General features: G+C 42.2%; 1 protein-coding gene across 3 annotated transcripts in view; it reads left to right on the forward strand.

The window, feature by feature from the left end:
• The first annotated feature begins 833 nt into the window (after positions 1-833).
• Positions 834-25,283, forward strand: part of LOC121547293 (ETS translocation variant 4) — a 38,900-nt gene continuing 14,450 nt past the window's right edge. Inside the window, exons 1-4 of one of the 3 annotated variants that reach the window (XM_041858473.2) lie at positions 834-1,030; positions 1,739-1,829; positions 2,059-2,106; positions 9,630-9,683. In XM_041858473.2, coding sequence (XP_041714407.1) covers positions 974-1,030; positions 1,739-1,829; positions 2,059-2,106; positions 9,630-9,683 — 250 coding nt within the window. In that variant the 5' untranslated portion in view covers positions 834-973. The remainder of the gene's footprint in view (positions 1,031-1,738; positions 1,830-2,058; positions 2,107-9,629; positions 9,684-25,283) is intronic. The other 2 variants (XM_041858474.2, XM_041858475.2) reach the window with 2 other exon arrangements.

A 25,283-nucleotide genomic window follows, 5' to 3' on the forward strand; every position in this document is an offset into this window, starting at 1 on the left:
GAGACTGGACATCTGTTAATTTTCACATTATCCACAGTTCCATTTCCTTTCAGGTTGTTGGTGGAAATAGAAAGTATAGGCTACTTTTTAGTAAGAGAAGCCTATTTTTATAAGTGCATGGTCCTATAAAAACACAATTTATTGATTTTAAAAATGAAAATTCAACATTATTAGGTAACACTATTTGGATAGTCCATCTGTAGATGCTCTACAGATTATCTACAGACTATCAGCAACATTTCAACTAACTATCTACTAACCATAACCCTAGCTCTAACCATAACCCTTATCCTAACCCTTATTCCAAACCTAACCCTAACCGTAACCTTAGCAAGCAGTTGCTTATCAACAGATTGTTTACTGATGTTATGACCATTTTCCATCTGTAGAGCATCTACAGATGGAAAATCAGGACTATACAAATAATGTGTGACCCATTAATATTTACATAAAACCTATAAGCCATTTATAAACAACAAATAACATTTTATAACTATAAGAGCAAAGAAGAGGCACATTGCATAGGCTTACTTGTTGAGAGAATTTTGTGCGGTACGACAGTCACGAACCAGCAGTAAAGGGTTTTGTCTAGAAGGGATACAGCTTTTGTCAAAATTGACTTTTCGTAACAGGTTTAGGAGAACTTACTCAGCAGTTTAGGATAATTAACGTAGCAGGTTAGGAGAGTTGGGTTAAGGTTAGGAAAAGGGTTATGGTTAGCTAAAATGTAAAAAAATAAATACAAAATAGCTGTATTCCATCTAGACGTGGCCGTGGCAAAGGGGGAAGCAGCCCGCTGGGTAATAGCTCGCCATCGCTTCCCTCTGCATTTTATGTGAATGGCGCTCATTATGTATGCAGCTTTCTCGCAGCTCCATTCACAACTATCGCTCCTCTTGTCCCTCTCCCTCTCTCCCTGCAGGCTGCGTGGATCTCATTTAACTCAGCCTAAATGACCACAAACGGTTAACGGATGGATTATAAAATGGATGGATATTTGGACCAGCAAGTGCCTTACACTTTAGCAAATGTACGTATGGATAAAGTAATGTATTTGTAAATGCTGTGCTCAGTTTTTAAGACTTGGCTACCGGGCTTTCTCTTTGATCGCCCTTTGCGTGAGATTTGTCTGCAGCAAATGTGTGCGCGAAGAAAACTATTTTAATTCGCTTCTAAACTATCAAAAGTTCTGCATAATTGTTTTACTACATAAACTAAATGAAAGCTTTTATTTCACACTGTTCATTAACACATTGCTTGTCTCTAGACAGGACATGTTGACAGTGTCACCTAGTAAATCGGTTAACAATTTGAGAGGGCAAATGGAACGATAGAGAGCGTTTGTGTTGCAACACTGTTGCAGTTTACGGTGACAAGCTGCGTTGGTTTTCTGTTGTGGGTTGATCATAGGTAATATGAGCGTAGTTCTCAATGGTATTTGAAGGGAAATACTTGTTCAGTCTGGAATTATAAGAAAAAAATGAAAAACACTGACACTTAACAACTCTATAATAATTTGGATACTACTACTAATAAAAAGAATAGGAGAATACTAGCCTTATAATATCCTTATTATAATGTAATATGTAATTATTTTAGTGTTGATAGCCATATTGACTAATTAACTAAACCAATTAGTGACAGTGGAAGGTTCTATGTAGCCTATGACATCTAAGGTAGGCTACATGTCATGTTTGAGTGTATATCCCACTTCTGTAATATTTCTGATGCTTTGCAGAAGTCACAAGGAAATGGGCCCCTAAATAGACTGTTGATGGCTGCAAAAAGGAAATACATGGACACGGAATTACCCCCTCAGGAATCTGAAGGTAAAGTTAGAACTCCAAAGGAAGCTCGCAATGTCCCCTTTACATGACACAAGTTTACCTCATCAATGTTCTGCTTACCAAAGCATCATACAGATTTATGACTTCTACTTATGGATTGACTTAACTTGCCTAAACCTGAACTAGCTGACATGACCAGACCATCTTGTGATTAATGATCTTTGATCTTGTCATTCTGTGGTATTCATGTCGTTTTTTCGTCCTTTTTCAGACCTCTTTCAGGATTTAAGCCAACTTCAGGAGACATGGCTCACAGAAGGTGAGACTGCCTGCAGCATTTACATAAATGTGTTTTTTGATGAATTGCTATGTTTCAGTGAGAATGGCAATGATAAATCATATAGCAACAGAGACTGGGGAAAGGTCAACAATATTTCAATATGTTAGATAATATGTTTAAATATGCATTTGATCTATTGAACATTAGTGGTATTGATACCCTGGAGGATCAGCCTTGGACAGACATATGAACATAGAAATGATCATTACAAAAGGAGTCTATTGATATAGTTGTTAGTGTGTTTGATCTCAATTTCTCAATTTCTTACTCTCAATACATTACTTGATGACTGCTAGGTTGATGAGAACATAGGTTAGAATACTTAAACTATGCTTATAAATGTGTTATACCACCACTAAGCAGCAATGGCTTCAAACAACTCTCGGTCATGATCGAGGTCTTTTCTCCAGAAGTATATTCATGAAATTATTTATTAAATCCCTACAGATGTATTAATATAGAGTGGGACTGAAAGAATGTACAGTATGATAACTACAATTCATTTGACTATTAGTCATATGTACCAAATATTCAGTTGACATCAAGAAAGGCATATTTTCCTTTACTACAGTGGTATTCAAACTTTTGCAGTGGGGACACAATTTTTTCGCCAGATTTTTTGGGGACACAATTTCTAATGACACAACCATAAAATCGGTCAATTCCGATTTTTACATCAACAAATAACCTTCAATTAATTGCATTTTCATCTCTTATCAAAATGAAAAGAAACCAATAAATACATTTACTCAATAACATTTTATTTTTCAAATTATCTTTTTGAAAAACGCTTGTATATTGTCCAATACAATAATCTGTACTCTTAATGTTTTTTCAAAAAAAAAATACAAATTAAATATGATTATTTTGGCTGCAGACCCCCCGCGACCCCACTCGCAACCCCGATTTTGAATACCACCGCTTTAGTGAGTGTTAGACACACAGGACACAGAGTGGAGTAGCGACACTTAGTTTCTCAAAGTAAAACAAGGACCTTTTCATTTTAAGAGGTGAAGAAAGTCTCTGGGAGTTAAAACATTCTGATGCAATACACATGGTCATTAGTGATATGTTACGACAGAAACATTTCCTCAGTGAACATAGACAGGACATGATAAGCTGTAAACATTCCCTATTTTGGCCATGTTGGCATGTAGTGGGCTTGCGTGCCAATAAGCCCAGCCAATGCAAACAAACAGCATGTTAGGCCTGTGTCACTAAAGGCACATAGCAATGAAATGGACCCAGGCAGGCATAAGCAACTGTCAGCAGTGTGGAGTTTAAAGGTACAATATGACGTGCGCTCTAAAGGAGCAATTATATGTTAGGACGGGACAACAACACTAAGGAATGACTCACACCTGTTTGGTAACGTTTGGGAAATCTGGGGCCCAGAAGTGGCAGGGCAATATGTAATGCTTAAATAATCTCTAAACAAAGAAATGAAGCCTGCTACAAAATGCTTGCCATCTTGAACCAGCCAAATTGATATCCTATGATTTATAGCAGACCTGGGTCAAATATACAGGTATGTCAAATGCTTTCAAATACTTGAGCTTCAGTTGATTTTCTTTGCATAATGGAGCCAATAGAAAAGTCCCAAAAGTGCAAACTCCAAGCTGAATCAAGTGCACCTCAAATCCTTTCAGACCCGAGTCTGGTTTACAGTATACATAATGTACACAACAAAACAACCAGACAACTTATGTAACATTATTTTGTTTGGCTCGAGAGGGTATCGTACTGCCTTAAATGAAAAGCAAAAGGGTCATTTCTATACGTACATTTACATTCTACATTTTAGTCATTTAGCAGACGCTCTTATCCAGAGCAACTTACAGTTAGTGAATACATATTTTTTTATACTGGCCCCCCGTGGGAATCGAACCCACAACCCTGGCGTTGCAAACGCCATGCTCTATCAACTGAGCTACATCCCTGCCGGCCATTCCCTCCCCTACCCTGGGCCAATTGTGCGCCGCCCATGAGTCTCCCGGTCGCGGCCGGCTGCGACAGAGCCTGGATTCAAACCAGGATCTCTAGTGGCACAGTTAGCACTGCGATGCAGTGCCTTAGACCACTGCGCCACTCAGGAGTACATATACAGGAGTCTTGAATTGCCAGTGCTGTGTTCATGGTAAAAGAGTAGTGAGTACACTAGTGATTAAATGGGAGATACTTCCAGACTGTTGTTGTGAGGAAAGGGGATTTCTAAAGTTATGCATTATCTGCTTTTTTTTTTTTTAAGTAACCATTTTTGATGGTCGAGGACGGTTCACAGTAGCATCCTTAGTATGGACCATGACCAAAATCTATAACCAGATCCTGTGAGAAGTCAAGTATTATCGACACAGACTACTTTAAAGAAGTTGTTGTGGATGCTTGAGTTGTACTGAGCCGAGCTGTACTGTATTGGCCTGGTTACGCATCCACCATAATTGCTGGAACTGTGCTGGAAAGGCTAATGTGAAAAGAAAATACCCGAGCCAACACAGTACGGTTCGGGTCGGCACGGTAGTGTGAAAAGGGTTCAAGTCATTCAAATGGGCCTCTCTCTTAGGAAAAACAACTGTTTATGATGCCCAGCAAACAATGCTCTCTTTGTATATCGGCCTCGGCACCTATTCTCGTCAAACTGGCAAGTTCACACCACTACGCTCCACAGACAAAGACAGATCCAACACCAATAAAAGGGCCAACAATGAGAACCACCCCCAAAGTCTGATCCCTTTGATGGACATTTTATTTGTATTCAGTCAGCCATAAAGGTAACATATATAGCATAGCAGTAGATATGGGGTTCTGTTGTACTGCATCAACAGATTGGCTAGAGGAGGACTGTCGCTGGGCTATAGAAAGAATTAAAAAGTCGAGCAGCCTGGGTGGAAGTCAGTGGCGTAACTATTAATGTGTTAATTAACCCTAAATAGTAGCCTGTTTTTGAGCTGTTATGGCAGAACACCTCTGTCCTGTTGCATTAATTAGAGGCCTATCACTGTGACTGATTGTGGTTGCAAGAAATTCACCTGCATTGTAAAAACTCGATAGCTGGAGGGAGTTTTCTGCTAGAGAGAGTGGAAGAAAGAGAGGAGACAGGAAAGTTACGAGAGAGAGAGAGAGAGAGAGAGAGAGAGTGTTCAGGAGCTTGTCACATCTTGTCATTGGCGTTTATGACAGAGTTCTACGCTCCTCCCAGGATCTCCCATTGAGAAAAAAAACAGTAATTCAAGGTGCCTGGAAGAAAAAAGGGAAATGTGTCTGCGCTCATATAAACACATTTTCTGTCTTGTGCTGACTTGCACCTCAAAGCCTTTGGCGAGGTGTTCCTGGAAGCAAATCGGATACACACGCGCACACACCCGTGCACGCGTTCACGCACACACACACACACTCTCCCTCTGGCTCCCTAAGCACAGGGTTGTGCTCTTGTCTACGAGCCAGTCTCACTGACGCTCAGACATCCTTCATGTTGTTTTTCTTCTCTTCCTTTGCTTAGCTGGATCCAACGTGTTCCATTTTAGACACGTTGAAACTAGTGGAAATGATTTATTATTTGATCTGGTGGATTAAATATTGGCCTCTGCTCTTTCTCATAAAGCAGCTTTATCGTTCTCCTTAGGGCAAAAGTTAAAAGGGGGTAATAGCATTACCGTATAGGAACAGGACGCAGCATTATATAAGAAATCAATGTCATTTATCTGAACATGCTCCAAGACGCCATCATCCGGTTTCCTCCTCACAGGAAGAGGGGCAGAAATACGTGAAAGTGGAGTTGAATTTCTTATTTCCTATTTTCACTCCGTTTTGGTTTCCCTGCTTTGTTTTGTGGTCTGGTAACTGAAGTGAAAGAGGGGGCCTTTTGGCTAGGTTTGGGTCTTTAACTTGGCTGGGTGATGTCACAGGCGCTGGCACTTACTAACTTTCTCTTTGTGGGTGCTATGAATTTGCCCTTGCTCTGTGTTTGAGGAAAAAAGTAAAGTGTTAAGTACATTTGGTTATGCCATAGTTTCAATTTGAGAGACTTTTTAATGTTAGTAAATGAAACTTCAGATTTGGTTTCCTATAATACTATACAATTTCACGTTCCATATTCTCATTATTTTAAACGATTTCAGAGTGGAGAGGGGACATGTGCTTCCCATGTGGTGGCATTTTGTTTTCGTTGGCCATTACGGCTAGATTGGTGTCTCTGTATTTAATGATAACCATCAACTTTTCCTAAGAGTTGACGTGTACCATTACGTGCAAGACCAAAGCAATGGAAAGGCTTATGAAAAAGCAGGAACCTTTCAAATTAGACTCATGTCGGTTGTAAAGGTTTCTAGGCCTGGCTGCAGGCGAGGTTTAGTGTTAGGCCATTCAGCCGTGGGTAGCGAATCAGATGCTCATGGCTCACTGGGTAAATTTGACCTTTTCACCCTTTGGGGCATTGGCAGTCCACTAATCTGGATTTCCTAACCTGTTTGTGTGGTTCAAAGTCCAGTGCTTGGGGGGACAATTGATATTGGAAATGTATTTGGATCTGAACATCTCAGCAAACAGAAAAGTACAATACTACCAAGCCCACTTGCATCTGTACCCAATGGGCTGTGTTTGCATAATGACTGCCACAATTCAATCAGATACGGCCTAGATGGTAGGATCGGGTTAATTTTACTATAATGTCAATAATAAGATTGTAAATTAAACTGACTGCAAGTTAAAATCTAGTATGAATACATTAATATTTATTTCACCAGGTCCAGTTTTTAATTAAATGTGATAATTTTTTGTGTTTTTATGATTGAATTATTCAACAAAACATCACTCATTCATACTAGATAGTGGCCTTGTGACCAAAATCGAAATAGTGCTAACCTAAACTTGCCCTCAGCTCCCCCTACTTCTCTCTCAGTTCCTCGTCCTCTTACCACCTCTAGCTTAACCTTAAGAACAATTTCTCAAAGGCTTCAAAGCAGGTGACAAATTCCAGAACACTTCACTAGCCGCAGAGCATCTAGACTGACCAAGAATGTCTTCCAGCTCCACTAAATGGGTGTAAGACTGACAGAAGACGTCTGATTTCCTTCCTTGTTTAAAAAGCCTGTTTAGTCTGTCTGTGCTCTGTGATGGAAAGTACACACACACAAGTAAACAACATACACACATTTTACATGCCGCTGACGTCTTGTCACAATTCACATCAATGAGGGCAAAACATATCTCTGTGGATCTTTGGCCAGGATTTAGAAAGAGAATACGATTCCAACTGAATGTCTTGACATGGGATCCATGGGTGGAGGAAAGGAAGGCAGCTCCACCTCTGTATTGATCCATTAATCACCAGTTTGGTTCAATAGCTAGTCTGTGTGAGTGACAGTAACCCTGTCTCCACTGTAAGTGCACCTCTTAAGGTCTTAAATCACCCTGTGCTGCCATCGTTAGGCCTCAAGTCAGAGCCAGTGGCATGTATTCATGGATGCCAAGGGAAGCCAGGCCCCCCCACCTTAAAAAAATATTAATAATAATAATAATTTATCTTTCATAATGTTCCTTCAATTTGCAAGACGCTGACTGTATCTTACCGGAGAAAGCATCCAAGTGAGCGAAACAGCACCCCTCTGTCTCTGTATGTGTAGGGCATCTATCTGATGCTGTCTGGTAAAAAAGAGTATGACATTGTTGCCACCCGTAGCATTGAATGCAAGGGAAGCCAGCGAGCATTTGGCCTCCCTTGATAACAAAAAGTATAAAATAATAGCCAATCACCGTTGAGCTGAATTGAGTGAGCTCAACTGTGAATGGTCCTGGCACACCAAAAAAAGTGTCAAGGGAAGCTAGGTTGGATTTGGCTTCCCTCAAATCACATCACATCGAGAGCAATACGTCATTGACAGAAACTTGAATTGTTGCATCTCGTTGTGTTGTTGTCCGGTGGCTAGCTAGTTAGCTAGATAAAATTGTCCCTTTCCTAAATTAGCCATGGATGGCGATAGGGATTTGGACTTGTGGATTTACTTAATTCTCCCAAGTGGCCAATGATTATAACGGCAAATCTGATCCAACCATAAATTCATACATTGTGCCCCTGGCCTGAGAGGATAGAAGTTCAATATGTAGCTAGATGTAGAAGGCTAATGTTAACAAGCTAACGTTGCCCATAAAAAGGAAGTTTTAGCCAGGTGGCCTAGGACAACAAAAAATACAATTGTGTACTGTAGGACAGAGTGATAGACCGTTTCGTCAACATGAAAGAGAGGAGGATGGCATTGGCATTTCTCTACAAGTAGGGTGAGTCAACATGTTTTTTCTGCTTGCACGCACACACACACACACAGAAATCAGAACCATGGACAGCCACATCATATTTAGCTTACGTTGATTGGACGAAATTGTTTTTGGTCTCTTTTAGTTGTCACTGTATTAGACTAAGCACAGGTGATTTGATGATGTTGAAATGTTGAAGTTGAAATGGTTCTGTAATAGTGGAGGCAGCTCTTGTTTTCTTTGCGACTTGCGGTAACTCTCAGTTTTTTCTAAATCAATAGTGGTTTAGTAGTCTGAAAAATGTTAGAAACATTAACGTGCTTGACCATGTTGAATTTATTCTGCCACTGTGTCTTCTTATTGTCTCAGCCTTAGGCCTATATATCACGGTCGCAAGGCATATGAATGAAACAGGTTATAGAGCAAGCAACACAATTATCACAGCACATAGGTTATAATATGGCTTTTTTTCTGGCTTCGCCAGTGATTTTACCCACGCACCGCTACTGGTCAGAGCATCGTCCTTCATACCGAAATAAGTTATCAGAAGGGAATCAGAGTTTTTCCCGGTCAGGTCATGTGGTCAGGAAAAACTCCTGACCCTAGTTGAGATCAGAACAAAATTAGACACAGTCAATAATCACAGTTACGATGTTTGACTGCGGTCAAGGCATAACTGAGGTTAAACCCTTCCAAGCCGCAGCTCAAAGGGTTAACGAATAAATCAGTGTTTGTGCCATCAAGACGTTAAATGCCACATGAAATGAGGAGAGCGAGGTAGCACGTAGCTGTGATGGAGTCCAACAGCTAAGCTTCATTCCCCCCTTGACTATGTGGTATTGATCTGTCGCTCATGGAAAAGTGCTGGCACACTGGAAAGTGTGGAAGTGAAGGTAGCTTGGCTGGACCCAGGCAGTGACTCAGGTTTCATGGCCAAAGAGAGAGTCTGACGAGGCCCAGCACCATGACCGCCAAGGCCCATGGGCAGGTTGAGCTGAGCTTCCACACTGGCAAGGCTGCTGGACAGCATGAAGCACCAAGACTGGCTCAGTTAATGGAGAGATGTAGCTAGCATCAGACAGGCTAAGCATGCATGCTAGCGTAGTGCTCACTCGCCTAGGGAGGCTAGCATAACAGGCTAGCATAGTGCTCACTCTGTCTAGATAAATTGACAGATCACCAAGGCTAGCAAGGCTAACCATATTATGCTCAACCCATGACATGACTAACGGTTTCTCTTTGTTTTCTTATTTCAGCTCAAGTTCCTGACAGTGATGAGCAGTTTGTTCCTGATTTCCACTCCGAAAACTGTAAGAAAAAACTGCATGTGTCACTGTGTGTGTGTGTGTGTGAGAGAGAGAGAGAGAGAGAGAGAGAGAGAGAGAGAGAGAGAGAGAGAGAGAGAGAGAGAGAGAGAGAGGGTCAGCATTGGGTTGTTAAACTGTTCAAGGCTTGGGTGCAGCTACTGTACTTGTCAAAGTTACGGTAATCTTTGCCTGGGAAACAAAGCATTTCCAATGCCTGGGAAACAAAGCATTTCCAAGACACATACTTAATACGACCTACTCATCATGGGTGAATTTGGATGCTACTATTGTCCTCCTCCATCCATTTGCATGGTTTTGAAAAGCTGAATGGATCGGCCCAGGAAACCAGTAAAAGATCATTCAGAGTCCAGGTACAAAGATTCCCTTTTGTGTATGTCTGATGTGTAAGAGGCGAAAGCAATATACTATACTACACAACTGCGTTGCTAGTATTTGAATGGGTTACCCTTTTTGTTGTGTGTCTAGACAACGGCGATTCAGGATCTGTAGGGGAGTGTGCGCTTTACAAACAGCGTCCTCCGTGCCCTTTTCATTTAAACCCATTCATAGAGTGAGGCCCTTTTTACATTGACGAAAGTTGAAGGAGATTCTCGATAGGTATCGAAATAAATCCTGAGAATATATACTTATTAATTATGTAATTTAAAACTGTGAATTGCTGACGTTTCGACCGCTAGCTACCTTCGGAGGTAACGCACGACACTCGCCTGACAGTTGCCCCCCTAAAATGTTGTTTAACCAGCTAAACAGCTGCTCTTAGCGAAAATGGTTTTGGAGTTAGTTACCTTTCTAGCTAATAGGCTATGATAGAGTTTACTCTTCCTCTTCTAATTATAATGTGGGTAGGTCAAAATAATGAACAACTATTTACCAAATCTATTTATTTTAAAATGTTGATTACCTCTCCTTGTCATTATCATTCACCTGATGATAAGACAAGACGTGAAAACGTTTTTTTGCAAACATTTGATGGGGGTCCCTGGGTCGCCGGTTTGCCTGGGAGGGGGTCCCTGGCAAGAAACGGTTGAAGACCCCGGTTTTAAGGTAACTTTAATATGCTGAAATTGTAATGTAGGACTAAGAGCTAACTATCTAGCTATGGTTCAGCTAACGTTAGCTAACGTCAGCATTCAGCTAACTGGATAACGTTAGTAGCTAGCTATTATGATGTAGATAGCTAATGAGAATACATAAATTATTTTATTTAGCTTGCTTCTTAGCTATCTATGTACTATACTGAGAATGACACTATATGATAATGTTATTGTACTTTTATATTTGTATGAGACAGGTAAACGTTCATGTTTGATATGCTAACGTTACTAGCTAGCAGTAGCTTAGCTAGCTGTTCAATCGAACGCTGCTTGCACCCGCCCGCCCGACTAGAATCACTACTCTCGGCGGGTCTGACTTAGAATATGTGGATAACTACAAATACCTAGGTGTCTGGTTAGACCATAAACTTTCCTTCCAGACTCACATTAAGCATCTCCAATCCAAAGTTAAATCTAGAATCGGCTTCCTATTTCGCAACAAAGCCTCCTTCACTCATGCTGCTAAACATGCCCTCGTAAAACTGACTATCTTACCGATCCTTGACTTCGGCGATGTCATTTACAAAATAGCTTCCAACACTCTACTCAGCAAATTGGATGTAGTCTATCACAGTGCCATCCGTTTTGTCACCAAAGCCCCATATAATACCCACCAATGTGACCTGTACGCTCTCGTTGGCTGGCCCTCACTACATATTCGTCGCCAAACCCACTGGCTCCAGGTAATCTATAAATCACTTCTAGGCAAATCCCCGCCTTATCTTAGATCATTGGTCACCATAGCAACACCCACCCGTACTATGCGTTCCAGCAGGTATATCTCACTGGTCATCTCCAAAGCCAACACCTCCTTTGGCCGTCATTCCTTCCAGTTCCCTGCTGCAAATGACTGGAACGAACTGCAAAAATCTCTGAAGCTGGAGACACTTATCTCCCTCACTGACTTTAAGCATCAGTTGTCAGAGTAGCTTACCGATCACTGCACCTGTACACAGCCCATCTGTAATTAGCCCACCCAACTACCTCATCCCCATATTGTTATTTATTTTTTTGCACCCCAGTATCTCTATTTGCACATCATCTTCTGCACATCTATCATTCCAGTGTTAATACTAAATTGTAATTATTTTGCACTATGGCCTATTTATTGCCTTACCTCCATAACTTACTACATGTGCACACACTGTATATAGATTTTCTATTGTGTTATTGACTGTACGTTTTGTTTTTGTTTATTCCATATGTAACTATTTGTTGTTGTTGTTTTTAATCGCACTGCTTTGCTTTATCTTGGCCAGGTCGCAGTTGTAAATGAGAACTTGTTCTCAACTGGCTTACCTGGTTAAATAAAGATGAAATAAAAAATAAAATAAAATAAAGTATAGAGTGTCTGCACATGCTTGTGAATTGTTGCATTATTCAAGAGTGTAAAATGCTAGGGTTGCATTATTGAAGAGTGTAGCTAATATGTTTTAACTAGATGAAAAGTTGTTTGCATTGTTGAATAGTTTGCATGCTTACTGGCTAGTGTCTACTGTGATATTTACGGTAAATTCGGAGCTACAGAGTAAGAATGTCACAATGCCAGCCACAATGAAAGGTAAAGCAAGGATGTAATGTAAATTGAAAAATCGAAATACACTACATAGCCAAAAGTATGTGGACACATGCTCTTCGAATATCTCATTCCAAAATCATGGCCATTAATATGGAGTTGGTCCCCCCTTTTCTGCTATAACAGCCTCCACTCTTCTGGGAAGGCTTTCCACTAGATGTTGGAACATTGCTGCGGGGACTTTCTTCCATTCATCCACAAGAGCATTAGTGAGGTCGGGCACTGATGTTGGGCAATTAGGCCTGGCTCGCAGTCGGAGTTCAAATTCATCCCAAAGGTGTTCGATGGGGTGGAGGTCAGGGCTCAGTGCAGGCCAGTCAAGTTCTTCCACACCGATCTCGACAAACCATTTCTGTTTGGACCTCGCTTTGGGCACGGGGGCATTGTCATGCTGAAACAGGAAAGTGCCTTCCCCAAACTGTTGCCACAAAGTTGGATGCACAGAATCGTCTAGAATGGCATTGTATGCTGTAGCGTTAAGATTTACCTTTACTGGAACTAAGGGGCCTAGCTCAAACCTGAAAAACAGCCCCAGACCATTATTCCTCCTCCACCAAACTTTAGTTGGCACTATGCATTGGGACAGGTAGAGTTCTCTTGGCATCCGCCAAACCCAGATTCGTCAGATGGTGAAGCGTGATTCATCACTCCAGAGAACGCATTTCCACTGCTCCAGAGTCCAATGGCGGCGAGCTTTACACCACTCCAGCCGATGCTTGGCATTGCGCATGGTGATCTTAGGCTTGTGTGCGGCTGCTCGGCTAAGGAAGCCCATTTCATGAAGCTCCCGACGAACAGTTCTTGTGCTGACGTTACTTCCAGAGGCAGTTTGGAACTCGGTAGTGAGTGTTGAAACCGAGGACAGACGATTTTTACACGCTTTGCGCTTCAGCACTTTCCATTTCTTTCCATTTCCGGTTCCATTCTTTGAGCTTATGTGGCCTACCACTTCGCGGCTGAGCCGTTGTTGCTCCTAGACGTTTCCAATTCACAATAACAGGACTTACTGTTGACCGGGGCAGCTTTAGCAGGGCAGAAATTTGACAAACTGACTTGTTGGAAAGGTGGCATCCTATGACGGTGCCACGTTGAAAGACACTGAGCTCTTCAGTACGGACCATTCTACTGCCAGTGTTTGTCTATGGAGATTGTATGGCTGTGTGCTCGACTTTATACACCTGTCAGAAACGGGTGTGGCTGAAATAGCCGAATCCACTCATTTGAATGGGTGTCCACATACTTTAGGCAATGTAGTGTATCTTCGCCAGTCCGCTCCTCAAACACTCTTCCAATTTTTGTCAATCTGAATAGGTCCTTATGGGTGAGTCCATTCAAAATGACGATTAATAGGACATTGGTATATTTAACAGCAAATGTGATGCAGAATTATCATAGCAATTTCAATGGATAAAGTCTCAATTAAACATGTTTTGAACATAATTTAAACTGAAAATAAGTCAGAAGTTTTATAGTGTAAAACTTAGCAACGGAGTTCCCCCTGGCCCTGCTCAAAACCCCTTAGCCCCAGTGACACATGCCCAGTGAAACATATTGTTCCTGTCTGTGGGCCAACAATGAGGAGGAGGAAGTGGTGATGAACCCTAGGGCACGCAAGGGTCATGTCTACTTAACCCTAGGCCAACCCAGCCATTCACTGCCAGCTTGCTGCCCATGGTTGACCCTGGTATGATCCGTAGGGTCATTGGGCTTCACTTTGACAGGCAGCTCACTTATATGCAGTAGTCTGAGCAGAGACGGGCTCAGGTTGACAGACAACGCTTCTGCTAGCTCCTGCTGTTCACACTCAATGGCCAGAAGACTCTTTCGGGCTTCTCTATTCAACATGATGTGATGGGAAGCTCCAAGTTGACAGGCTGCCATAGACATAAAGATATTCTTCTACTTGTTTGGTAGCGAGTCTATTGAAGCCCCCAGTGGGTTAGATGAAAGCCTTGTCTGTTCCCATACCCGATTATGCATTATTCCATCAAACTCATCACTCTTCACCCTTGTAATATAGTTCTAAACAGGTAGGTCAGATGTTATAGTAACTCAGAGTACAGGACGCAAAGCTGGCAAACAAAATCCTAATTCCTTGTAACCACATTTTTTTGAGGCCGTATTGAAAAGGCGGCACAGCAAATCAAACATTGTATTCTGAGTCAGGTTGTTACCTGTATGGGTGTGAATGATAGAGGGAAAGAGAGAGAGAGAGAGGGATGAAGAGAGTAAAAACAGAGCGCTAGATGAAGGAGATGGGAGGAGGGGGGACAATAAGTGATTGTGCAATACCTGCACATCTGGTAAATATATCTATCTGTTCCCTTCTCCCTCAATAACAGATAACAAGCAGGCTCTGTCTGCAGAGTTCCACTGAGGGAAGGTTATGTAAACACATGTCCTTTACCTCTGACCCATACTGTGTATTTGAAGGTAATTGACCTTCAAGCTTGAATACAATACATGTTTGTTCCTTAACATATGATTCACTGAATACCGTTATGAAATGAAGTTAATTATAAAGACGGGGATGACTTTCAGCTTGTGATAGCTAAAAGGGAGGGGGGATGTTGACTTTTGGGGGTTTGACAAAACCCCCTATCTGATCTTTAATGAGGCTGTTGGATACTGACAGACCCATTTGTTTCAATCTATCTGGCTGCAGGGAGGGAACTCAGTCAAATGTCAATCAAATCTTCCACGCACTGAATGTTTACTTAGTTTCTACTTTTTAAGGTTTTTAGAGTTGTCTAAGAGAGAATAAATGAGCCATTGATAAATGTGTTGTTACTGAAATACAAATTGTGTGGAAAGCAAGAGTTCTTTAAGTTCTGTTAGACGGAGAGCAGCCCAAGAGACACGTCCCATTCATAAATTTTCTCCTGAGTGTAAGAGGAAGCGTGTCTCCCCCTCTCCCCATTCATAAAAAAACTTCTACAGTACTACGTTACCCCCTTTGTGACCCCCCTCTCTACGAGTGGATTCTCTGACCCCTCCCTCTTCCTGCCTCTGTACAAACTAAGCCGAGTTTTAAATCTGGACACCCCAAACTACCCCCCCTTCCTCTCTCTCTCTCCTTTCCTCCCTTCTCCCCTCTCTCTTTCTCTACACATTGAGTGTTCCAAGATGTGAGCTGATCCAGTAATTTCGGAGCTGTGTGGGCCGATTGTTTAGTTTTGGGCCTTGTAGTAATTATATAGGAAGTTGTGGCTGTAGATGCCGTTCCAGTCCTTTAGAGAGAAAAGGGGAAACGGGGAGAGAGAATGGGAGAGACAGAAAGAGATAGAGAGTGCAGTTGAGTGCGAACGCTCACAGCAGTTTGTCTCTTCGGTAGGAAGCGTTCTGCCTCGACATTCATTTTCCACCTTCTCTCTTGTTTGTGTTGTTGTGTTCCCCTGCTCACTCATTTGTTCAGAGCTGGCCCAATCAGTCCCCATTTGGAGCCCAGGGAGAGTGAATTGGTGAGCCTCTCCCTCTCTTTGCTCTCTCTCCACTCAAACGAAAAGAAATACGCAGCCCAGTGTTCTCAACTTTCCAAAATACAGCTGCTATGCAACAAGTCTGCAAAAACATCCAGGTGACTGCCAGATATGCATGGATACCATTCGCCCTGGGAGGATGATTCCTCTTCAATGTGTGTCCGTCCATGTGTGCGTGTGGTTATATGAGTGAATAGGTCATTTCTCTTTACAAACACACATGCGCACATGCATCCTGCCCACCTACACACACTATGCACACACTTCAGCCCCACAGTTTTATGAATGGGCTGGTTGTGAGAGACTGGCTGAAGCAGCACATTGGGTTAAGGGGAGGGAATCTCAATTAGTGCCGTTATTCTACTACTAACACTACAAAAATAACAATTTAAATGTTTTATCTCTTTCCATTTGGTTTCTGCTAATGTAATAATTCTTTACAAAGGAGTTAAATTTATTTTTTATGTCTTCTCGATGTAGGGGTTTGAAAGAATCAATAGTTGTTTTCCCTGTTATAATGCACATGCTAATATAATACTTTTGCCACATAATACTCAATAAAAACGGTCTTCTATGGGTGAAGTAAATGTTGATTCAGACCGGTCCTGCAGACCAGTGACTGTATATGTAGAGATTTGAGGCAGCTCTAGCGGAGTGTCAGCTCAACCTTCTGAATGGGCAGTAGTGTGTGTTTTATTACAGAAGAGGGGGAAGTATGTGTGCATGTACGGGGAGAGAAAGGGGGGCTTGAGGAACGGCTGTGCTTTAACATTCTCCGCAGCTGGAATGTTTTCTCTTTCTAAGGTGAGAGCAGGGGAGAACAAGGGGGAACAGATGCAGGCAGGGGTGAGGCCTAAAAATAACAGGCCAGTTCCATGTTAAGCAATAATACATGACCTTCGAGAAACAAGAAGAGCACGTCAGCAAACCACGCACGGCATCACAATATAGCACCAGTGTTAATTACCTTTGGTGATGCTATAGTTTTTGCCAAGACAGGCAGCTAAGGCTATCCCTCTATTTTCTCTTCTTGACTGAGTCAGTCATAGCTGGGTCATGTTCAATAGGGAGAAAACGTTTTAAAAAGAAGTGAAACTGGGAGGTAGTACCTGAACTTGTCCAATAAGAACACAGATTTTCTCTGTTTTTCTCCGGTGTGTCTTACTAAACATGACCCTGGTTGGCTCATTGTTTACAACAACCACATGTGACTTTAAGACGGGATGGTTGATGGTTGAGGCTGAGGTCTTGCTGTAGTGACTTGCTGACAGAGGACAGGACGTGTGTGTGGAGTGAGCCTAGTAGAGCTGTATTGATCCTAAAGATTCCCCAGAGAGGGGGAGGAAGAGGGGGAGGGATAGATGAAAGGATAAAATGTGGATAAATCAGGAAAGGGGAGAGAGAGAGGAAGAGAGATAGAGGAAGACATAGAGAGATTGAAGGGAGCGATAGAGCGAGAGGATCTGTGGATGTGGCATGTGCTCTGATCATTACGGGGAGGTGTCCGGCCAGGCTTTCTACTAGGGCTTGATGGGAACAGTGCAGCACGTGTTATCTATCTCCAGTCAAGATAAGCCTGGTCTGCCCCCATATCTCCTCCCCCATCCCTCCAGCCCATTAAACATTAAGAGGGGACAGCAATATTGGGGGCTGAGGGATCGAGAGTGAAGGGTCAATATTGTGCCACATTAATCACACCCCCTGCTTTCTGCGATGGAACGTCCCGCTCGCTGCCCGTGTCCTGGGATGGGGATATATTGTATTTTGTCCACTAAACAGCAATGGGGGAGAAAGATTTATAGACAGTCAATGGCCATTTATAAAATACCACCGCAATGCACTGGAGATGAAATGGACAATGGATGAAGTGTGATTAATCTAAATGTTTAAAGAGATACAAGTCATATTTTTTGTCAATAGGAAGGCTATGGCCAACTTTGATTCAACTTAGATTTAGTGCAGCTGCGTGCATTTGATTCTGTATCACTGTACAGTACATGTTGTTATTCACAGTCAATGGTGGATGACATCATTTAATTTAACATTTAAGGCACACATGATATGAAAAGGGAATTCCTACAGTCAAAAGGGAAGTGAGAAGTGAAACTTGGATGATGGCAACGTGTGACGCTCCATACTCTGGTCACAAGTACTGAGTTTCATTCAAGTCCACCACATCCTCTTACCCAACACAACATCAAGCTACACATAATAAAATAAAACCAAAATGCATCAAACACTTCTGTTTATCTTAAAGCATCTTGATATCTCTCACATAGTTAATCGGTTTTGAATCAACAAAGCCAAGGGAGTTAAAAGGACTTGCCACGTCGCTTTCCCGTCCAATTGCTTCCTGTTGATACTACAGTACTGTATATCAATCGTGTCAGGCTCGTTTGGCAGGTATCTGACAACAATGCTTTAAATATTCAAGGAAGTCAAGTAGCAAAAGCATTATCCGATCAGAAAGGGTGACCCGTAAATCAGAGAGGGAACACTAATGGTTAAATGGACCAAGCGTTGGCTTTTAAAGATGCCGAGTTGTCAGTTCGCCCCTCGCTCTCTCTGCTCTTTCTGATTGTGCATTGACCTGAGAAGCACACATGTCCAGCACATGTTTCCATGTGCAAGTAGAGTAGCTGCTGCATTGTCTCTCTAGTCTCAATGATGTGGAACACATTGAATAGCCGTCATTGACTCGCCATCCCACTGGATTTTCCACTGACGCATTATTACACTGAACAAAAATATAAACGCAACATGTAAAGTGTTGGTCCCATGTTTCATGAGCTGAAATGAAAGATCCCAGAAATGTTCCACACGCACAAAAGGCTTATTTCTCTCAAATTTGTTTACATCTCTGTTAGTGAGCATTGATCCTTTGCCAAGATAATCCATCCACCTGACAGGTGTCGCATATCAAGAAGCTGATTAAACAGCATAATCATTACATAGGTGCACCTTGTTCTGGGGATAATAAAAGGCCACTCTAAAACGTGCAGTTTTGTCACACAACACAATGACACAGATGTCTCAAGTTTTGAGGGAGCGTGCAACTGGCATGCTGACTGGAGGAATGTCCACCAGAGCTGTTACCAGAGAATTTAATGTTAATTTCTCTACCATAAGCCGCCTCCAACGTCGTTTTAGAGAATTTGGCAGTACGTCCAACCGGCCTCACAACCGCAGACCACGTGTATGGCGTCATGTGGGCGAGCGGTTTGCTGATGTCAACGTTGTGAACAGAGTGCCCCATGGTGGTGGTGGGGTTATGGTATGGGCAGGCTTAAGCTACAGACAATGAACACAATTGCATTTTAACGATGGCAATTTGAATGCACAGAGATACCGTGACAAGATCCTGAGGCCCATTGTCGTGCCATTCACCCACTGCCATCACCTCATGTTTCAGCATGATAATGCACAGCCCCATGTCGCAAGGATCTGTACAGATTCCTGGAAGCTAAAAATGTCCCAGTTCTTCAATGGCCTGCATACTCACCAGACATGTCACCTATTAAGCAGGTTTGGGATGCTCTGGATTGATGTGTATGACAGCGTGTTCCACTTCCCGCCAATAGCCAGCAACTTCGCACAGCCATTGAAGAGGAGTGGGACAACAATCCACAGGCCACAGTCAACAGCCTGATCAACTCTATGCGAAGGAAATGTGTTGCGCTGCATGAGGCAAATGGTAGACACACCAGATACTGACTGGTTTTCTGCTCCAGGACTACCTTTTTTTAAAGGTATCTGTGACCAACAGATGCATATCTGTATTCCCAGTCATGTGAAATCCATAGATTAGGGCCTAATGAATTGATTTAAATTGACTGATTTTCTTATATAAACTGTGCCTAAGTCAAATCTTTGAAATTGTTGCATGTTGCGTTTATATTTTTGTTCAGTATACTGTACATACAGTACTTTCAATGTGTGGGCCAACATACTTGGAATTAAATTTCACCTAAATGTTTACAGCGAGTGATTTATTTTTTTTTCTGTACTTGATAGGCTTGAAAGTTACAGCAGTGGCAATAAGCCCAGTTGAAAATAAATTCTAAAAATCACTACAACAAAAAAGGTGCCAGAATTAGGTGTAGATGAATAGCATGTGTTGATATATTTGACCTCTGCCATCATAAAATATAAAACTATTGTCTATCCATCATGCCTCCTACTGTCTACAGTTGAGCCAGGCCACAGTCAGAGAGAGGAATGCTATACACAGTTGAAGTTGGAAGTTTACATACACCTTAGCCAAATACATTTAAACTCAGTTTTTCACAATTCCTGACATTTAATCCTAGTAGAAATTCCCTGTTTTAGGTCAGTTAGGATCACCACTTTATTTTAAGAATGTGAAATGTCAGAATAATAGTAGAGATAATGATTTATTTATTTATTTCATCACATTTCCAGTGGGTCAGAAGTTTACGTACACTCAATTAGTATTTGGTAGCATTGCCTTTAAATTGTTTAACTTGGGTCAAATGTTTCGGGTAGCCTTCCACAAGCTTCCCACAATAAGTTGGATGAAATTTGGCCCATTCCTCCTGACAGAGCTGGTGTAACTGAGTGAGGTTTGTAGGCCTCCTTGCTCGCACACGCTTTTTCAGTTCTTCCCACAAATGTTCTATAGGATTGAGGTCAGGGCTTTGTGATGGCCACTCCAATACCTTGACTTTGTTGTCCTTAAGCCATTTTGCCACAACTTTGGAAGTATGCTTGGGGTCATTGTCCATTTGGAAGACCCATTTGCGACCAAGCTTTAACATCCTGACTGATGTCTTGAGATGTTGCTTCAATATATACACATAATTTTCCTTCCTCATGATGCCATCTATTTTGTGAAGTGCACCAATCCCTCCTGCAGCAAAGCACCCCCACAGCATGATGCTGCCACCCCCATGCTTCACGGTTGGGATGGTGTTCTTCGGCTTGCAAGCTGCCCCCTTTTTCCTCCAAACATAACGATGGTCATTATGGCCAAACAGTTATATTTTTGTTTCATCAGACCAGAGGACATTTCTCCAAAAAGTACGATCTTTGTCCCCATGTGCAGTTGCAAACCGTAGTCTGGCTTTTTTAATGCCGGATTTGGAGCAGTGGCTTCTTCCTTGCTGAGCGGCCTTTCAGGGTATGTCGATATAGGACTCGTTTTACTATGGATATAGATACTTTTGTACCTGTTTCCTCCAGCATCTTCACAAGGTCCTTTGCTGTTCTGGGATTGATTTGCACTTTTCGCACCAAAGTACGTTCATCTCTAGGAGACAGAACGCGTCTCCTTCCTGAGCGGTATGACGGCTGCGTGGTCCCATGGTGTTTATACTGGCGTACTATTGTTTATACAGATGAACGTGGTACCTTCAGGCGTTTGGAAATTGCTCCCAAGGATGAACCAGACTTGTGGAGGTCTACAATTTTTTTTCTGAGGTCTTGGCTGATTTCTTTTGATTTTCCCATGATGTCAAGCAAAGAGGCACTGAGTTTGAAGGTAGGCCTTGAAATACATCCACAGGTACACCTCCAATTGACTCAAATGATGTCAATTAGCCTATCAGAAGCTTCTAAAGCCATGACATCATTTTCTGGAATTTTCCAAGCTGTTTAAAGGCACAGTCAACTTAGTGTATGTAAACTTCTGACCCACTGGAATTGTGAAACAGTGAATTATAAGTGAATAATAATCTGTCTGTAAACAATTGTTGGAAAAAGTATATGTCCTAACCGACTTGCCAAAACTATAGTTTGTTAACAAGAAATTTGTGGCGTGGTTGAAAAACAAGTTTTAATGACTCCAACCTAAGTGTATGTAAACTTCCGACTTCAACTGTAACATATCCCAGAAATCAATCAGTTCCTTTCAAAACCTTTAGAGCCATTGTGATATTATAATCCTTGTTGTTTTTATTGATCGGTCATCGTTGAGATCAATTGGCCAGTGGGGAACCAGCTCTCTCTCTCTCTCTCTCTCTCTCTCTCTGACTTTTGAGAAAGAGCCACTCTTGGGTGTACAGTACATGTGCAGTTTGTATAAGTCATGTACTAATAATGGAAATGCTATCATGTAGCATTCAAGGAAAGTCCTGTGACAGTTGAAATACACCTCCATTTGTTCTCATGGTTTACCTATGGCAGTAGTTTGCAATACTATTCACCCTATTTGACATTGCCCCCCCACCTCGCGGGCCAAACATTTTAGTGGTCCCCCCCTTGATGGTGAAAATACAAATGTATGTTTTAAAGCTAATTCCCTGCAATTCTACACATTTTGCCATGGCTTATGCCATGTTAATGATATTTATGTGAGAGTGACTAACAAAATCAATAGTGGCTCCCTAGAGGTCAGGGCCCCTGGACACGTGCCCGGCTTGACCGGTCGTTATTTGGCCATGATTACTACAAGTTTAGATAGATGGCTAGACTAATTTACCAATCTAAAAATGGTTAGCTAAAATGGCTAATTGAGTGACTGATAGTGACTGACATAATAAGGGAAAAAATTGCTGATGCACAACCAAATTTCGAACTTGCACCTTGTGTATTCTACTATTCTAACTCTCAACCGTAAGTTGAGAACCTGACTGAGTTTTTTTTTTGGGGGGGGGGTTGGGGGCCCCGCTTATGTCGCTTATGCCTGGAACCGGCCCTGAACCAGAATGATAAGTCACTGGGATGCTCACTGGCTGGCTGGTGGATACAGAAGCTGTCACGGCCTGCAGACTTCCAGAGACAGAGACTTCCCATCCCAGAGATAAACACCCCAATGTAAAGTTCTCCAGATCTTCTCTCACTGAGTTCAGGTTTGATTTCCCCTAGAGGATAACCTTTAATGGTAGGAAATGCTCTGTATAAAATAAACTGAGGAGTTTACAGGGGGGGTTTCCTACCTGGCATTCAATCCTGGCTGCCACTTGTTTGATCATTGCCATTAGCTACCAAGCTATGATTGGAATCCTGTACAAACGGAAGATCACAAGAGGATAGCGAGACGAGATAGATACCCTATTTTTTATTCTTCCTTGATACTTGATGTTTTCAACTTTAAGTCTATTGATGACACAACACTCTGAATCCTAAATTCCTCTTTGCGTTACACAATGTAGTAGCATGGCTATGACAAGGTATTTCTTCAGCACTTCATGTCCTAAGCCTCAGAAGAATGTCCCATTTCAGACGAGCAGTCCTGAGGAGTTCTTACTAGTACCTCCATATGTTCCAGCTGAGGACCCTTTTGTGTGGGCGGAGACGGGGGTGGAGGGGTGAAGGGGGTGGGGGTCTCAGGTCCTGACATTTGTTTGTGGTGGGTGTTGACTGAATAGTTCCCCTCCATAATAATCCCTCCACTTCCTAAAGCACTCAACCATGACCATCACCTTTCACCCTGCATCCTCCCCCAAAGCTTCCCATTTACATATGTAAAGTCCAACCTGCTCCTCCCTACATCCCCGACCTGGGTCATCTTGCCGATAGGGGTGAACAGAATGGGAATGAATTGTGAGACACCAGAGAAAGCAAAAATGCAAAGATTGGAAAAACTAATCAGAAAGAGGAGCAAACACAAGATGAAAACGTTCAACTTTCATCACAAGAAGAATACTTTCCACAGGCCCTATAGCCCTACTCCATTTATTTTGAGGGGAGAATAAGAAAATCACATCAGCAGTAAACGTCTCTAAAGTTACTCACCCCTACCTAATGATGTTGAGATACACCAGGTTAGGATGTGTTCATATTTCCGGTCCCCCCAACACCCATTCCAAATATTAAGAGAGGACACACACATCCCCTCTCTGCCTTAACACTGTGTACCTTATGTGTACAGTATCTGTCCAGAAAGATCTAAACACTTCTCTAGGCCATTATACAGTACATTATGTTTAAGTTCACCACACCTCCTTAGAAAAAACGTATTGAAATAGAATATGAGGATCTTGAAGAAAAGGTGATGTAACTACTAACAGAGCTGTAGAGAGGGAAACCAGAGCCTGTAAGCTGGGGTCAAATGTCCCCAAATAAAACCAAGAGGGAAGGGCAATGCTGTCCAAACTCTGTTTATATGACTGCCACTACTTTATAAACTTTGGGAGCAAATGTTATGTCATTTGAACTGGATTAACCTCAATAATGTGCATTTTTTCAAATATTTGTAAAACCGTCATTTGTTAAACCGTTTTGAAACCGTACATTTTAGGAATCCCCCTTTTTCTATTTGAAATCAATCAGAATTTTTCTGCCGTGTGATTCATTTAAGATACTATTTGAAGAGGTAGGGTTTCAGAAGTTTTCTGAAAATGGGCAGGGACTCCGCTGTCCTAGCTTCAGGGGGAAGCTGGTTTCACCATTGGGGTGCCAGTCCAGAGAAGAGATCAAATACAGCTCAAATTTTTGAATATTTCTATAAGGATCAAGGGATGTAGACTAATCCAATGTCTCCAATCCTTTGATCCTGGGCTTGACAAATCATTTGATTCATTAGGGCTTCGTTAACGGGGAAGTCAGCCAACTCCTGCTAATTGAGGAAGCGTGCCAGACAACAACAGCACCAATCACACACACACAGCCATCCCGTGCTCATTTACAAGAGTAATTCATATTGTAGATCCTGACAGACAAATCTCCACCAACCCACTACAGTGCTGTGCTTCATTCTCAAACAGCGACCCATGCTCTTGGCTCGATGCTGTTCAGAACAGTATGCAGTGTTTGAAATGAAACATGTTCTGAGGCTGTCCTCAGAAGCGGGGCCACATCAAAAGGCAATATGTCTGCCAATCATATTAGCTGCTCCACTTGGGCTGCATTGTGACTGGACTTTTTATAGTACACACTACACACCATGGATTGTTTGCAGTTCATGATTGTGGCACAAAGCGAGAGTCAATATGTGAGACAAGCACAACCCACACAGACGTATTCGAAAGTCAGTCAGTCATGTGCCACCCTGGGTATAAAGAGAAGGGAAGAGAGCAGAGGGATTTGGAGGACTGGAATCTTATTGTGTCTGTGTTGGAAATCTGGGTAAATACTTTCTAATCCTTTCTGATCGCACTCTGAAGCCAACACTTCCTCACCTGCCCGGGTTTGTCAAGGGAGAGAGGAGAATAAATAATAGGGTTTCCTCTGTTCCACAAGCTGTCTGTCTGCTTGTCTTTCTGTCTGCCTGTCTTTCTGTCTGCCTGTCTTTCTGTCTGCCTGTCTTTCTGTCTGCCTGTCTTTCTGTCTGCTTGTCTTTCTGTCTGCCTGTCTTTCTGTCTGCCTGTCTTTCTGTCTGCTTGTCTTTCTGTCTGCTTGTCTTTCTGTCTGCCTGTCTTTCTGTCTGCCTGTCTTTCTGTCTGCCTGTCTTTCTGTCTGCTTGTCTTTCTGTCTGCTTGTCTTTCTGTCTGCCTGTCTTTCTGTCTGCTTGTCTTTCTGTCTGCCTGTCTTT

Source organism: Coregonus clupeaformis, chromosome 31 (genome assembly GCF_020615455.1).
Source record: "Coregonus clupeaformis isolate EN_2021a chromosome 31, ASM2061545v1, whole genome shotgun sequence".
NCBI lineage: Eukaryota > Metazoa > Chordata > Actinopteri > Salmoniformes > Salmonidae > Coregonus > Coregonus clupeaformis.